This window comes from Morone saxatilis, unplaced genomic scaffold, assembly GCF_004916995.1.
Source record: "Morone saxatilis isolate NCDOM2014 unplaced genomic scaffold, NCSU_SB_2.0 Contig5, whole genome shotgun sequence".
Lineage (NCBI taxonomy): Eukaryota > Metazoa > Chordata > Actinopteri > Moronidae > Morone > Morone saxatilis.
In genome coordinates, this window is record NW_023340095.1 from 18,371,862 (window position 1) to 18,389,413 (window position 17,552).

General features: G+C 39.7%; 3 protein-coding genes across 5 annotated transcripts in view; all 3 read right to left on the minus strand.

Moving 5' to 3' along the window:
• Window positions 1-725: 725 nt before the first annotated feature.
• wu:fc50b12 (uncharacterized protein LOC103911624 homolog) lies at window positions 726-2,125 on the minus strand. Of its 2 annotated transcripts, none has more exons than XM_035676502.1 (4): window positions 2,033-2,125; window positions 1,855-1,933; window positions 1,598-1,773; window positions 726-1,249 (listed from the first exon to the last, which is right to left on the minus strand). In XM_035676502.1, exons 2-4 carry the CDS (start codon window positions 1,873-1,875, stop codon window positions 1,015-1,017), a joined length of 432 nt encoding a protein of 143 aa, XP_035532395.1. In that variant the 5' UTR covers window positions 1,876-1,933; window positions 2,033-2,125; the 3' UTR covers window positions 726-1,014. The 2 variants fall into 2 exon arrangements, with proteins under 2 accessions (XP_035532395.1, XP_035532396.1); XM_035676503.1 differs by having other exon boundaries at window positions 731-1,249; window positions 1,610-1,773.
• A 164-nt stretch (window positions 2,126-2,289) lies between these two features.
• On the minus strand, window positions 2,290-13,740 carry slain1a (SLAIN motif family, member 1a). The gene is made up of 9 exons (XM_035676501.1): window positions 13,142-13,740; window positions 11,419-11,555; window positions 8,890-9,006; window positions 6,962-7,072; window positions 6,567-6,716; window positions 5,153-5,482; window positions 4,177-4,365; window positions 3,735-4,068; window positions 2,290-3,394 (listed from the first exon to the last, which is right to left on the minus strand). The coding sequence occupies exons 1-9, from the start codon at window positions 13,591-13,593 to the stop codon at window positions 3,319-3,321; spliced, it is 1,896 nt and encodes a 631-aa protein (XP_035532394.1). The 5' UTR covers window positions 13,594-13,740; the 3' UTR covers window positions 2,290-3,318.
• Window positions 13,741-15,282: 1,542 nt separating this feature from the next.
• The window catches only part of scel (sciellin), a 9,987-nt gene continuing 7,717 nt past the window's right edge, over window positions 15,283-17,552 (minus strand). For both annotated transcript variants that reach the window (XM_035676087.1, XM_035676086.1), the window contains 3 exons: window positions 17,245-17,353; window positions 16,082-16,184; window positions 15,283-15,922 (listed from right to left, as the gene is read on the minus strand). In XM_035676087.1, the coding sequence (XP_035531980.1) occupies window positions 15,906-15,922; window positions 16,082-16,184; window positions 17,245-17,353 (229 nt within the window). In that variant the 3' untranslated portion in view covers window positions 15,283-15,905. The remainder of the gene's footprint in view (window positions 15,923-16,081; window positions 16,185-17,244; window positions 17,354-17,552) is intronic.

A 17,552-nucleotide genomic window follows, 5' to 3' on the forward strand; every position in this document is an offset into this window, starting at 1 on the left:
ACACCTTTTGATGCCTGTTACACCAGTGACTGAAGGATGAGTAAAAACCATTTGTATTTAATACTCAAAACACAAGGACACATGCCATCATACTCATGTGTAGATCATCCATGTGATATCTGAACACAGAGTTCAGTCTATTTTCAAAATCTGTCACAGTTATTTGACATAACACAGCAACAATAATACCCCTTTATTGTCAGACTGAGTGTTAGATGCACATAAACCATCTCTCTATAAAGAGTAACGTATTACATTAGTCATACCGTATTGTTTACTGTTCTTTGCACTACCATGTACACCTGCATTACTTGTAGCCTATGGAAAGTAGTAAATATACCACAAACTTAGTTAACAGTAACAGTTGTATTGTATCCATTGCTGATTATATCTATATATCTCTATTCATACCTAAATGCCTGTACATAATATCTCTGTGTTTGTGTATCTATCTTTGTTTAGTTTATTGTTGTCTTATGTTTATATTTCTTTCTTTATACATGTTCATGGCACTTTGTGCTTCATATTTTGAGAAAGTCAAGTTGAGAAATTCCTTGTATGCGTCTACATGCTTGGCCAATAAAGTTTATTCTCATTCAGATTCTATATTCTATATAGATCCATTCTATGTGTTTTTTCATTAATAAATTAATTTAATTAAACAACGATTTTGATAACTGATTTCTGTCATGTATCAAGCACAAATGTCAAACATTCTCTCTTTTCTTTTTAGCTTCCGGTTTTGTACTAACCCTTGGACAAAATAATTAATTTAAAGATTAAAATGGCAGAAATGTCATTTTAATGGATTAAAAGGAATTCAAGATGGGTCCAAAAATGTACTTTTCATCTTTATTGCAAAGCTTTAATTTCTTATGAGACAAAAAGTTGTGTGACTATATACATGGCCCGTGCTTCTCAACTATTTGATCAATGACATTTATTTGAGATTCATTACAGTGTGCAGTATACCCTATCATATGCTTGTAATGCTACGTGCATTTTTACCCAGCTTTAAGTGTATCTACGGTTGAGGTCGTTGATCCTGCGTAGTGCGTCTTGGTTGTGGATGGTCTTGTGGACCGTGATGAGGAAGGGGAAGGCGGACGGCAGCTCAACCCGACGGCTCAGCTTCTGGTGGCCCCAGTGGAGGCAGCGCAGCCTCTCAGCCAGGTCCCGTCTGCCTGCTCGCTCCAGTCCATCTTGCAGCAGCTTGGTTTTATTGGGCTTGTCCCATGACTTCTCATACCTTTGAATAAAGATGGACATCTGAGAAACATTTGAGACTGAGGAAGGGAACAGGACAGAGTCAATCACAGATACAGTGCAATGGAGAGTTGTATCTGAGTGAGACCACAGGAAAAAACTTTTACAAGAAGTCCTGAGGACCTATTTGAATAAATGATCATTCTTGTTGGTTTGAAAGGTAACATTTGGAACAAACATTACACAGAATGATGGGACAGATAACCCCATGATGATATCTTTATGTTAATAATCTAATGTTAATTCAGGAAACACCCCTGTATGAACCAAGTATTATGCAAGTAGTCATTACACTTTTATATACAGTGTCTGCATACTGACAGTGACTAACATGTTACTGTACCAGCTTTCCAACATAGCCCTAGCCTGGACACTCTTCTCTGCAGATTTGGTATGGAGTCGCCCTATCTCAGTTCTGCTGAAGCCGAGCTCATACGCCAGAACTGTCCACTCAAAACCAAGCAGGCTGGAAATCTCCTGCAGTGTCTTCAGGTTAATAACAGCATCCTAAACAAAACATCAGTGCCAATAAAATCTCTTTCTTGATTAAAGATACATGAATGTGAAATGAAAACAGATTACACATACCTCTTGGGCTTTGTTGGGCATTATCTCAAATTCCAAAAGATTAGCAGGATTCACACTCTAAGTAACTGTCTTCATAAACCTGATTTAACAAACATACAGAGATATACAGATATTAGTGATTGCTATATCATAAACATACAGTTCAAAATTCCAAATAGCAGAGATTGTATTCACTTACCCTGAGGTACAGTGTGCCAATGAGCGTGGTTTCAGTGTTACTAGGGAGAGTCATCATCAACATAGTTGTCTGTTAAACATTAGTCACTTTAGCTCCAGGGTCTCTTGTGAGAATAACAACCCTCACTTGCTACAAGGTAAACAAATACACTGTACTAAAATTTGAGTGAAATCCTCATCATTATATTTGATCAGTAATGGTACAATTGCAGCCAGCTCTACCAGGTGAGCGATCAATTGTTCCTTTTAAAATAAACAAATTAATATGTCACTCACTTATTCACTTAAAAAGTACATTAACTACTGACAAACATTACTACAGAATAACCTCAGCTTGTCATTGTGCACAGCGGAATAACAATGCCATCTGCTGTTTATCACTGGTGTTAATCCCATTAAATGTTCTTGATACTTTAAACCACCAAGTGAACTATATTAAAGACAGACACTGAAAATACATAAATATTTTGAAAGGCTTTTATTCACTTTAAAAACTCACCTCCTCTTTAAATTCTTGTCATCCATAAAAAGCATCGGGGCTTTATGTGCAATATCATTGCAGCGGTTATGTTTATCAAAGGACATTAAAAATCTCAACTCTTACACAAAGGATAATGAAAAGAAAGTAGCCAAAAGATAATGTGTGTACACTTACTTTAACGTAATGTCATACTTTACTTAAGAAACAAAGCACATAATATATTTTAATGTGTTAATTATAATTCTGATCAAAAGTGCTGCGAGGTCCAGCCAATAAATAGAACTGACATGAATTACACTACTGTTTAACAGGCACGGGATGTAACAAAATTCAAGGTTCAACTTCATATCTGACAAAAATTAATAATTGCAAAATTAGTCATATGAAATCATTAACAGCATGTACAAAAGCATCGCCTATTCTTTACTAAGCTTCCAATGGGAGAGAAATTTTCATTCTGTTGAATGAAAGCCTTAACTACCCACAATGACAAATCAAAAAACACATATCAAAGAAGATCCAGTTCACATTTAACAACTGATTATCAGAATATTGCCAGGTTGATTCATAGTGTGTCAGTCTGTGTTTGAGCAGGTAGTAAGGTAAAGATCCAGCCTGCTGGACCCGCACTATTCTCAGTTACTACTCTGTGCTTCAGTGAAGAGCAGCGCCTTTTAGAAATGTTAACAGTCACTCTCTCTTGGGTCACAGCCCAAGACCAGGCCCTCCTGACGGCAAAACTTTAAATCAGTTAGGTCCCATGCAGTGTTACCCTGTGCACCTCTTGAACATCAATTTATTTGGGTTCAGTAGCAGCCATCTTTCCAGCTGCCATCCCTCAGGGCGCTCAGGGCAGCCAGGCTCTTTGGAGGAGTCAGCAAACTGCAGACAGAAAGAAGGAAGTTAATTAAATTCCTAAATTAATCAAATCAAATTAAAAGATGCATCATCCCCTTAAGTATCATAAACAAACTGATTGAGCTTGCCTTTCAAAATTTGACCTTTAACTACAGCACCTCCCTCAGGAGAAACAGTGTAAATGTTACACCACTTGCGCTTTAAAGTTAAGCAGCAACAAGGACGTTTCATTTTTTTGTCTATTATGGTGGCCCCTGTGGACAAAAGCAGTAATATTTCCACCACCTTGTTTCACTGATTTCAAGGGAAATCCAATCAAATCCAACCCGGTGGCAAGCTGTACTCCGTATATATCTGCCTTTACCTGCGTGTAGGTTGGGTGATTTTGCTTGCACGTGGAAGTCCACTTGTTCCTACAAAGGATGCCGGGCGAGGAAGGGAGCTGCGAGGGACAGCTAGCTGGTTGGTGCTGGTTTTTAGGGGCTGTGGTACCAAACTGCTGCTGGGTTTGAGGGGCTGAGGCAGCGCAGCACTGCTGGGGATGGAGTGCAGACTGATGGAGGTGGACAGGGAGGTGGAGGTGGGGCCCTGCTGCACTGTGGGGCTTACGTAGGCTGTGGCTTTTAGTGGGTGTCGCGGAGTGGTGGGGAAGTTCCCCACACTCTGGACTCGCTGACTGAGCTGCCCTGGGGAAGGAACTGTAACAAAGCAAGAAAACAGTCAGATGAAAGTAAGTCTAACATCAGTGACAGAATTGCATTTACTGAATTTTTATTCAAAGACTTCAAAGAGGAAAAGAGTCTTACTGGAGGACTGAAGTCGTGCGAGCCCATTGGATGAGTCAAAGCTCTGGCTGCTTCGGAGGGATGATATTGTTGGTAAGGAGGAGGGGCCGTGGGAGGATGGGTTGACGGGGGAAGCCAGGCATGGAATACTGGGAACACTGGGCATGCTGGGAGCTCGGATCAGGTTGGGCATGCTTCTCCGTAGCTTGTCTATGCAACCATATCAACAAATCAGGTACTGTAGGTGTCGACTCCATTTGGAGTTTTTCACTCACATTTCCAACATTAAAGGAATGGTTTACCATTTTAGGGAATATGAAAGTCACTGCCTCCAGGCAATAATCCTTTAAACAGTTCACATAACCTCCTGTAAAATCACAACTTGTCATTTTTTTATAATCTGGGTTTTGTACTAATTAAACAAACAAGATTTGATGTGTGAATTAGTGAGAGGTGCTGGTTAGTGGGTTTTGTTACCTTTGGACAGAGCTGTTTTCCCTCTGTTTCCGGTCTTTATGCTAAGCTAAGCTAACCGGCTGCTGGAGATATCTTCATATTTACTGTACAGACATCAGGTTGATACCACAACCTCCTCAGATAACTCTCAGCAAGAAAGCAAACAAGTATTTTCCAGAATTATTTACTTAAACTATAAGACATCCTAGCATGTGAAGGTGCTAATAGGGAGAAAAATTCAAATCAGTCAGTCATGCAATGCAGCCATTTCATGCCAGTGACAGAACACTGACACACTGACCCTAACTGAGGAAGCCTTTTTAAATCCTGTAACCAAGAGCACTCTTTAAATCCTTCTTGGCACATTCAGAAATTGTCTAGTCAGAAATTCGGGACGTCTTGAATGTAGGTAATTCTGTAAAGATCCTTTCACTGAATTCATTTCACTGAAAAATTCAGAACCCTGGTAGTCACATTGTTAGTTAGGAGGATATTTAGGGATCTTAACTGCACGTGCACAAGGAGTTCATTAAATACTCACCTGTGCTATTCCTGTATACTGTGTGTGTTTCTGTGGTCAGGCAGGAGGGTCCAGAGTACTGGGAGAGTCCACTGAGTGAAAACTGAGGGGTGGTTGAGCTCCGTCTGCAGTCTCTGATACTGGAGAAGGTGTGAGAGTGGGGCAGGCTGCCCCGCTGCATAGACCCTGTGCGGAACAGTCGAGGCTGGGGAGGAGGGAGCTGGTCATACCCCTCGTCTTCCTCATCCTCCTCCTCCAGATCCATCTCGCTGCGCCTGAGGGAGTGTAAGGAGAAGCTGGAGCTGCGACGGCTGGCTGTGGCTGAGGTAGAGGCGTAGTCCTGTCGGAGACCTACAGGGTTACAGATCAATGCTTTTATCTGTGGAACACATGAACCCGACCCTCATATCGTATTTGATACATTTCCTTCTGGAGGCGCCCCTCATCCATTATTCAGTCACTGAATCCAAACCAGACTGATACAGTAAAGTTTTTTTTTTTCTGAAATCTCCTGCATAATTTAACCACAGCACATCACGATATTAATGCGTACTGAAACTGCTCAAAGGTCAAACATTTGTCTTAGTTTCAGCCATACATGAGCAATGTAGTAATCCATTTCAGTCTCTTCACAGGGCTATGAATTACAGGTCTTAAGAAAAAAAACTAAAAGAGAAAAGTATAAATACACTGTAAGTGCAAGTATAAAAGAGCAAAGATCACAATATTATATTAAAAGGCAACCGTGCTAAGTAAAACATGCTAACAAAATTATGGGTAGGACTTGACATGAAGGTGTTAATATTACGAATGCCAATTTGTCAGCTGTACAAGAGGCCTGGCACTCAGCACTTGGATATTAGTTTTCAAAGCAACATGTGACAAATAACAGAGCTCCAACTCAGAGTGCAATGATTAAAAGGTTCAACAACATCAGATGTAATAAAAAAAAAACTATTAATGATTCCTCTCTTTCCTTTTTCTTTGGGTTGACCAGACTAAACAAGACATTTTCAAGTCAACATGGGGTTTTGGGGAATTTAAAATAAATCATAGTAATATTAAATAATGGTGAGTTGCAGCCTTATTTCAAAACGCTATAAAATGCTTCATATTCTCCCACACACAGATTTCAATGTAGTTTGGGCATCAGTGTCTTGCTCAGTAACTCTTGGACAGGAATCAAACCACCAACCGCACAATTAAGGATCTGAAAATCTAGGCTCCAAACAACTCTTATTATAACTAAACCCAGACAAACAGAATTAGAGGTCGGATGAATGCAGCTTATTTGCATGCAACCTATTATGACTCGCAATTGTAGCAGTATTTGCAGTGGTGATTTATTTACTTTCAATTTCAGGTCCTATCTCATAAAGGGTATATTTTGTTTTCTCAACCCCCTGAGCGCCTACAAGACAGACAGTCCACTCACTCTCCTCCTGAAGTCGTGCCATGACCTCCACATCTGTCATGTCCTGCAGTTTGTAGCTCATCGAGATGGATTCGTCCTCCATCTCCGACACACCCACCTCACTGTCCAGGGAAGACTGGGGGCTGATTGCTGCATGCCGGCGACCCACATCTAAAAACACACAGGAGAGCCCAATCTGTCACACTGAGATTTTTCCCTTTCTATGGCCAAAAAAAAAAAACAGGGGCAACTGTCATGATTTTAACAATATGCATGCGATACAGATACACTGTCACCACACAGAGAAGATGTTTCCATAATGTGACTTTTGAGTGCATATAATCATTGCAGATGGATGGTGACTCACGCCAGATGAATGATAGAGCAGAGAAGACATATTGTCAGCGAGGTCTTACTGTGGAGAGTCGAGTTTGATAGGAAGGTGGGCGCTCTGTCACTAAAGCTGCAGCTGGGCCTGAGTGGGAGAGTTGGCTGGAGAAAGGACTGACCTGATGATGGCAATGGGGCTTGGAAGGAGAGAGACATAGTAAAAGAGAGAGAAGATTCAATCACTGATGACCAGCCTAACATGCACTGGCATTTGTGGTAATATAAAATATGGATGAACAGGCAGAAGTGGAGTTTTGAGCTTGCTTATCTCCATCTGTCTGAGGGTATGACCTCATAATCTCTTCCTTGGAATTTGCTGTAATCTGATTGTAAGCGGCAAGTAACAGGTTGTTTAAGAATCTGGGTTATGTTCATCCAGTGAGCTCCTAAAGTATTTTGGAGGCCATAGATGCTTTTGGATCTGTGTTCTTATTTCCTTGGATTTGAAATTGAGCAATGACTATGAGGTTAGAGGAAGTTGCTTTAAATTTAAACAATTAAGATCATTGTGCCTAAAGCTTAATAGACTTTAAATGTTATAGGCCAAAGTGTGAGCTACCATAAAACTTCAATTAATACAATGAATAGCCTGGGTTTTTATTTGCTTTAATCACTGAACTCAACCTGCCTTTAATTCCTTTTAAGTAAAACTCTTGCTCAGCAAAAAAGGGAACTATGATCAAATTGTTTAGTTAAACCTATTATACCCATTATGTATTTATTAGGCTCTAAAACAGTTTATTAATTACAAATCATTCATTTCATACTTTGGTGCTCATGGTTTCTGTAAAATGAACTGAACAATCGATCTAACAATGTGTAGCATGTCCATATTGACAAAGGTTTAAACATTTGTATTTGTGTGTGGAATCTAAGCAGCTTAGAACTCGCTCAAGCTTTAAGAGATTTTATACATCCAAAGAATCTCTATAAATTCCAGACCAGGCATCTAATTGAAACCTGTGTTTATTGTCAAAACCCTAATTAAAATTTTACGGTAATTAGCCTTCATTTGCACATCCTGTTATTTTGTTATGTGCTATTTTGTTATGTTGTTAGATTTTGGAATGAGGGCAGTAAAAAAAAGCAGGCTTGAATCCCCACTCTGGCAGGATAAAACTGGGTGGGGAAAATAAAAAAGCAGCACTGTTCAGAGGCCAACAGATCAGACTGTGCTTGTACTGAGCAGTACGACTGAATGTAGGTTTGACTGTCTGTGTGTTCCTGTCTACAGCCATACCAGCAGCTCTGTGACGCTATGCAGACATTTAACAGGTTACCACTTTAGTTTAGCATGTTAGCATGTGCAACATTTACATTAATCCCAAAGTACACCTAAGGCTCTTGCAAATGTCATTAGTTTTTCTGGTATTTGTTTATAAATCAAAGTATTAGACAAAGATCACATAAGTCATTAGGATTCATTCAATACATTTTATAATTTCTGAGATATTTCAGTCCGGACCAAAGTATGATGATAAGATGATCGTAACATAAACAGAATAAACAGAACAACAGTTTAATACTACTAATAATAACCAAGGAATAATGTTTTGTTTTACCATTTAGGCTTAATAAATCACGAAAATGATCAACCGGTTGTAATGAAATAGTCACTGCCAAGTTAGTGTCAATCAACTAATCAATTAATTGACTCGATTAATTGTTGCAGAACTAAAACAAATGCCAAAATCAGCAGCATACAGAGTCACTTCGGTAAAATATAGGTCTCATTCTACTTAGTCCTCTTTGATATGTGTTAAACATATGTAAAACAGACAGCTTAAGACATGTGATCTACAGATAATTAGTAATAATAAAGCCACAGATGTGTGTACAGTGATTGGATCATTAGCATTAGCAGAAACTGAAACTGACATCCATAAAAAATCCCCGGAAGCCCATCAGAAGTTAGGGACTCTTTTATGGTTAGTAGTGTAGCGTGTAGTGTTACCTGGGGACTCGGTTAGTGCAGTAGATTTAGTGTAAGGCAGGACGGGGCAGCTGAGGGTGGAGAGCCCCTCTATGCAGCTGTATGGACGGACTGAGGAGACTCCTCGCCGCCGCTTAGCTGGACATGGGATTGTAGCAAAGGACATGTTAGTCTGATTGCTTTACCATGTAAGACACACATACACTTCAACACCGCACACATACACATTGATTATATTGTAACACACTCTGGTTAAATGTTAATCTGCTTTTTACAGATCAGTATTGATGTTTTAAAGGATTGGGTCATGGATCGGACAGAAGAGGCTGATACAGTAAGACGAGGGTTAGCTTACCCCACTGCAGCTTATTGGCTAAACTACAGATTTTTTTTTTGGAGGGATGTTAGGATAAGCAGGGATTGTGCATGTAGGCTACATCCCATTCCCAAATTCGGAATTAAATCTACTATGGTCTACTTTGAAATGTGGGAGCTGTATTATTATTATTCATGCTGTATTCATTTAATTGGTACAACACTCTCATAACACATACTTAATTAATTCAAGTTGTAACTAATGGCTTTAATAATGGTTAAAATAAGTCTATAGATGAGTCGTAAACCACAGATATATATAAAGCTTGACAACCCATTGAATTTGGATTGCCAGGCTTTGTCTGTCACCTCAAATAATGAGCATTTAACAACCTGTGAAGCCTTAATAAAAGACAAAGCAATTGGCTACAACTGTTAATCAACTGTTAACTGTTAATATGTCTTCCTTTTCACTAATTAATGCTGACTAGCAGTGAGTTAATTTGACTTGGAATTGGGACTGACATTAGATAATGTGTGTTCAGTGTGTAAACACAGAGTTCAACCCCACTGATTGGTAGTCAGAGAGGCACACACCTGACAAGAGTGCAGCATTAGGCATTCCTGACACAATTAGGCTCAACCACTACTGGATAAAACTAGCATTCACAGCAAGTTACACAAACAACAGCTACTGGAGCTCAGAGACAAGGATGTATTCATGACCCGGAGGAGGAGAGCCAACCTTTACTGAATACAGCTTTAGAGAAAGAAGCGGACCTTGAACGCACACACGCACACACTACTGAACATCCAAACAACCACCAACAAAAATGCGTTGTTGAATCACAGTTTGGACACAACAGATCTGCAATATGAGAATAATTGAGCTCAGAAAATCCTTAAAATCAAAGCACACGCAGGCACATACACACAGCATATACCTGTGCGTGCAACGGTACAAGAGTCTCTTGTACAAGTGCTGGGCAAATCTGCCTCAAAAACCCAGTTAATGTAAGCATGGTTACTATGGCAACCATATCCCTGTGCATGAGTAGAAACCATAAAGGATCGAATCTAAAACTGGGTCCAGCAGTAGATGTTATTAAGAAGCACCCTTGTATCCTGGTTGAAGGAGGGTTTTTGTCACATTGGTTGTGTGTTATAAACATCATGCCTGACGGTGGTAATGCCGTGGATGAATTGTATCTTCACTCTTGTCCTACATTACTGATGATGAGATGGAGACGCAAAACCCAGCTAAAACCAAAGTGGGTTCATCTCCAACTGATGAGGTGACTCAGTCGGTACAGAAATTACAGATTTGTCGGATGCGGATGAGTAAAAGAGAGAATCAGAGTCAGAAAACCTGGCTGATGTTATAATCATGCATACAGGGAGCTGAATATTGTAACATTTGTAGTTCACCAAGTTGTACATGAGCTGTCCTCCACCTTTTGTTGCTAAACAGGGAAAATGCTACTGTGAGGTAAAAATGTTGGCTTAATGGTGAAATGAACTGCTATAATGGATTCCTACATTCCTGAACAATTGAAGATCTGTGCACGTTGAGCAATAAATATATATATACCATATAAAGCCAAATTAAAGAATGTTAAGACTGTACACAGTGGATACTACTTCGTCTATGCAACCTCTCAGTCTTTAATATTTCAAAACCATGAATTTGAATTGAAAATATTTTTTCCTTAAAAAACCTAAAATGGAAAGTATGTGTATGCAGAACCACTTGTTGGTGGTGCATTGTAACAGTGATAATTTAAGCACAGCTTCATAATCCTCTCTAAACTGTTTCCCACTTAATACAGTGTAATGCCGACCAGCTGCACAGCACGAGTTCCTGCAAATGGAATTGTTTTTTTTTATTTCGGCAGAGTAGCAAATCCCTTAAACAGATCTTAATTGTTCTCTGGAGATTCTGATAGGTGTAAATGGGAGTCCTTCCAACTACCACAGAAGCAATCACTCTGTGGGAGGTTGGCTGGGGTACTTTAAAACCCATAAATTTAAAGAGAGTGAGTTAAATGGTCAAATGGTTATAAACGACTGTGTTCAGAGAATCGCTCCCACGGCTCAGAAATCCTGTCGCACGTGGAGACATTTTGTGGGTGAAGTGTGTCACAGCTTATGATCACATGTCAGCAGCCAGAGAGACAGATGTCCAGATGTGGCTGCAGATGAAGGCCGTTAATCTGAGTGGTAAATATACTGTACCTTGGTCCAATCTATGACAGAGGGTCATCTTAGCCAGCTCCACTTCGGGCCCCGGGTGGTCCAGTACCTGCCTGCACCACTGGAGAGGGCTGAGGCCACTCTCACTCTGAAGCTTGGCTTTGGGACTCACATACAGCCTGAACACACAGCACAAGCAACAGTTTAGTCCTGACACCTTTACAGCACAGCCCATGGTGGTACTTTACAGAGAGGACTGACGTTATATAAGAAGGTTCAGGGCACTTTATAACAAAGGGCAAAGCCATGACTGTGTGAAGGGAGTGATTTTTATAAAATCCAAATGCCAATATACCCTAAAAGTTCAAAATGTCCACATAGAGCAATTTCCATTTTACTAGCTCAGACATAAAACCGATCCGTCAAATAAAAACTAAAGCGGTGACAGCTTCTTTCGGTGCAGTGATGTATAGGATGTGAGTACGTGACTGCTACAGAGATACACAGGTTTTATCACCGGGGTGGTCGATACTTGTGAAGCTTAAACAACTATTGGATTAAATAATGGAGATTAATAAGCAACTATGTGGCTAAGTGATTAATAATTATTCAACCAAAAATGGCAAATTCCTTAAAATTTGCTGCTTTCCTTTGTCAAATATGAACACTGAATATTATTATTATATGAAGAAGCCTCCTTGTGCTATGGGAAATTATAATGGGCAATTTTCCCTATTTTCTGACATTTTATCCACCAAATGAAGAGCCCATGAATAAAGCAAATGATCAAAAGACTACTGGAAATAACTATTTGTTGCAGCCATGGATACTTGTGCCTTGGTCAGACAAAAACTGAAAGTAAAATGGAGTTTACTGGATCTCCCTTATTCCTGACCAGTGAATAACGAAAGTAAAACAAGCTATCTCATCTCTTGCTTTGATTTTGCTCATAATGACAAGCTTACACATTAAATCAATAAACCAAATATATAGGTGTGACTATGCTACTCTGCAGTGACAGATTCCTAAAAATAAATTAAACTGGGCTGTAAAAAAAAATGATGTGTCACCAAACAAAAGCGACCTTTTATTCTGCAACTAGGCTGTAGTGTTACACTGTCTTGGGGGTTAATTAGATATGTTAAAGGCAGTGAAGATATACCGGCACAGTGGGTGAAGGCTGGATCCCATCAGCGCTGCATTCAGCTGTGTGCTACATTTTCCACAACATCACATCACATCAGATACATAAAGCTGGAAACGCTTCAGTAGCCAGCATGTCAGTGTGTGAGCTACCTAAGTCAGCACATACAGCGCTTCAAAGTAGTTCAGCCTGGGGCTGAACACCACACACAAAGCCGAGCTGTTTGATCACAGGCTGAAGGGGGTCATTGTTTCTAATTTCATCCCACTGCTGCCTTATTCTGAACAGATACCTATGCTGCATGCACAGTGCATTCTGGGATACCCAAAGATTGTGTCAAATCTGTTTTTGTTCTTTTTCCCCCTGTAAGAAGTCACTCTGTTTGCCAGTGTCTGCAAGTCTACTCCACCAGGAGAGGAATCAATAGTGTGATCAATAAGACAGGGTACACGGCAGGGTAGCATTACACATAATGTGATAAAAACTGTGGCTAGTTGACAATCCTGTGGCCTATAAAGCATCTCTCAGAGGCAGGCAAACACAAGGGACGCCGATGTTTCCCTGCACATTCACACACATATGCGTCTGCGTTAAAGTGGCTGATAGAAACAGAGTAGTTACCAGCCATCAGGCTCTCCGACAGGGAGCACGATGTTGAGGTCCAAAATATCAACCTCATCCAAAACAGTTGTGGCTCCAGCGGCGCCACAGTCCTCCCCAGCGGCGTCAGGAGACACCGAGCTCGGCTGAAAATAGGCGAACGGCTCCTCCGCTGGACCTCGGGGTCCGGGGGCACACGGATGCGACTGTGTCGGGCTCGAAATGCCATATTTACTGCAGAAATTGTCACTCGGACACGACGTACCTCCGTGCAGACACGACAACGAGGTCTGGAGATGAGGGCCGATGGAACAATTGTTTACAGCGTTCGCTCTAGTCCGCAATTGTTCATTTTGCTTCTCCAATTTTCGGACTAATTCCTGAAGCTTTAACACCTCCAGCTCCGCGTTGGTGATTTTATTGTTGCCATTGACGTCTGCCATCATCTGGGGGTTCAACACCTCTGCTTCCATTTGGTAAAAAGCACATTGAGAGGGGCAGAAAAAGCACGGCCTGCCTGCAGAGGGTCCTGCTCAATTCAGAGAGGGTGTAAAGATCCCCTCGTTTGAAGCTACTCTGCACGCACACAAACACGCTCACTCACAGACACACACACACACATACACACACATACACACACACACTGATGCTGCCTCTGCTGCTGCTACTGGGATGATTGCACAGCCTCCATCTCATTGGTCAGCAGCTTGGAGTTCAACTCCCATCACACCACCGAGGAAGTGGTGTGGGCGCTTTCAAAGCACACACACAGTGACCTTTATATATATATATATTAAAATATTAAATTATTTTTTTTATAAATTGGTAGAAATCCATGTTACACCTAAATTATAACTGAGGGAGCCAGATACCATTTTAGAAATATTAAGGTTATGAGTCCACATAATCCCTTCACTCCAGACACCAACGAGAAAGCCTTTAATTGTAAAATTTTAATATTTATTTAATGGTTTAGTTCCATATTTTATGCTAAATGAAGGTCCTTATGCTCTTTCAACGACTTACCCATATTGTCAAGAATACCTTTCTTCTGGTGGAGGAAAATTTAATAATTTATTAACGATGTTATAACAATACCAAGTTAGCCTAAAGGTAGTCAAGAGACTGAGTAATAATATTGGAACCAGCCTATTAAATACCTGCCATATGTGTTATTTCTTCCCCCAGGAGCCAGCTGGGCTAGCTCGGCTTTGTAAGTGTTTACTTAGTGGAGATTTACTGAAATACACCACACACAGCTCTTATAGAGATTAGCTAGTTGCTACTAAATATTTAGTCCCATTAACTGCAATGTGTAACTGTTAGCTCAACTGAGCTAACTGACATTTACCCTAACTGTGATCTGTTTAGACTGAGATGTAAAATAGTGGACAAAACAACTTAGACTGACACTTAGACTGACAAAATAACACAATTATGTTTAATAAAAATGTACACTATAAATGTTGAATTAACCTACATTTGACAAAAATAACATTAACTCACAAAATGTTATGCTAATATTAATGTTAATAAACAGCTAGGTTAGCATAATCAGTTCCCTTGATGATATGTATAGCCCTAAAAAGCATAAATATTACAAACTTTAAACATATTCTCCATGTATAGAAGAATGTGTATAGAGCGTCTCCATTGAATGCATGAAGAATCTCTATTAAAACTTCTCAAATATTCAACTTTCTTTGAAACAGTTTCAATGGAACAATGTAGACTCATCGTCACCCTCTTCTCAGTCATTCATACGTTCACAGAGAAACTCCATTCAAACATTCACGGCCCTTGAGACTTTCTCACATCAGTTCACCTTTTTCATATCTTTTCATACTTCTTACACAATTGCAGTTCAGACCTTCTGAGGGTTTTGCATTACTGCTTATGGGCAAGAATGCTCAGACCTATAGTGCGAAACATAAGTTGAGTAAAACTGTAAAATCTTCCTTCAAGAAACGCCTCGACAAAACAAAAGCAGCACATTTTCCATTGCTACACTACAAGAATCCATCTTTAGTAATTAGTATGTAAGTATATGTAATGTATATACACTGTAATCATACATACATATCATCAATATAGTGATAACTTTAGCCAAAAAATACACTTTATACTGTTTTATTAAGTAGTCATCAAATATATAATATGAGTCTGGACAGATATGGATGTAAAATGCAACTGGGTTGGCGGAGGCATACAACCGCAGGGCTGTAATTCTAGTATCTAGTCTAGTAACAGTAAAGACAAAATAAATATCTTAGATCACCATTCTTCATACATACAAATAATTAAAGAGTAAATAATGATACAATAAAGAACAAGGCAACTTAACACCAAAAGAACGGACACATTTTTACTCATTTTTTCAGATAAAGATATATTGGTTGCCTTTATTGCACAAAGAAAAAGCCCCCGGCCCTAAATGTTGCAATATCTCCCATCATGTTTACACACAAGAGTCCCCCTGAAGGATACAGGCTTAAGAGGATATCATAAATGCTATCTCAAATTTGTGAAAGGGTTAGATACAGAGACAGCAGTATCATGACGTCAACAACACAGAACAACTAGCTGCTATCGTGGTTGCTTGTTACCAAAAAGGCTATATTCAGACTGTAACTGTCATTTGTCAAAACACCCACGTAAAGCTCTGTCAGCTTGTAAAAACATTAGTACAGTAGAACCCACGTCACCCAAAACATATCGATAAACATTTATCAATTTCTATCTTTTTATCTTTGTTCATGTGCGTATATATCTCCAGTGAAGGTTCTCAGCGTCTCCACTTCTCTGTAGGGGAAAAAATATAAATCAAAGAATATTAGCTGTTTAATTCAAGGTGTTATCATTATTATATCAACAAACAAACTAAACAAATTCATAAAAAAACTATTATTTATTGGACACAGACTTTCATAGAGATGAAGAACTGGAAGAAAAAGGTTTTACCTCTGGTGACCTCAAAGCAGTTCTCACAGTGCACCATGCGTTTGTAGATCCACATGCTGTCCCCGGCTTTCATATGACCCAGAGTGCTGTTACACACCGCACACTGCCAAAGCACAAACAAACACTCTCATGAGGGAGTTGATACACGCTGAGCAGTCAGCTGCACAGTTCTTGATAACATCTTGTTGCCAGTGGTCCATTTACAGTGGTGCAGGAAGTACAGTACTGATGTACTGAGTACTTTGATATTTTGGAAAATCCTACTTCCCTATGTTTCAGAAGGAAAATATTCCGCCTTTTACTCCACTACATTGATCTGTAGTTACTTTGCAGATTAAAGCCTCTGAACACCCACACAGGTGTTTTAAGTCACTCAGGCTGATTGGACTTATAGTCAGGTGTAAGTTGGGAACAGTGCAGGGAATTGTGGTTCATTCCTTTTGAACTGGGAAGTCGGAATTTACAAGTTCCGAATCAACTTTCTAACTAGGAAAGTCGGAAAAAACACCGACCTCAAAGTCCAAGAAGAACTGAGTGAAAGTTGGACTAATGTTGTGTTTATTAGCATTTCTGTCTTTTGTTTCTCAATAAATCAGCCGTACAGCGTAATGCATTGTTATCAACTGGTATGGCTAACTATGGCTAATAGCTAATCTGGCTAGAGTTTGTTGTTGTTGTACTAAAACACAGTCAACTCAGGTGTGATGTCATTCCAAGCTTTGACTCTGGACTTCAAAGATAAATGGAAGGCACCATTGTGTTATGTACCATAACCTTATGTACTAATAACAGTTTCACAGAAGGTGTCACAGTAGGAAACGCCCAGGTGTAAACAGTAAGTTTAATAATGGCTGAATTTCATTTAGCTGCTTTTGTTTAAGGGTCCAGGGGTCCATTTCACCAAAGTTGCAGCATTCAAGCTGCGATTTCAAACTTAAAGTCATTTCTTGTTGAGATTATTTTGAAAGCATAAAAGTGGTCACAAACTTTAATTTTCAAGACACAAATATTAGTGAAACACGAGGCTGACCCTATTTACACTTGCTCCTGAGAAATGGCTTTTATGTAATTGACCCCTGGTTTTGTGTATGCTGGCTTCATCTACTTCAACCACTGCTTGTTGCTGACTTTTATGGAAGGAGAGACTAAACTAATCTGCTCACTTTAAAGCAGGAAGCATGACAGTTGATCTTCATGTCATCCAGGACCATCTTGGCATCAGCATTGAAGGGCTTATGGCAGTAGGTGCACAGGTCCTTCTCAAGCACTGCCCTGAACGAGACAAGTCGATAAAGTGTTACACAATGTATTACAAGAACAGCATCATATATATTGTAAGTTCATTCTTCACCTTGGAAACAGTAGTTTGTCAAAAACAAATCTTAGCCCATGCTCCATAAAATATGTGACTTGAAAATTCGAGGAAAAAGCTACTAAGTGGACCTGGAGTTAAGATTTTAAGGATGGCAAT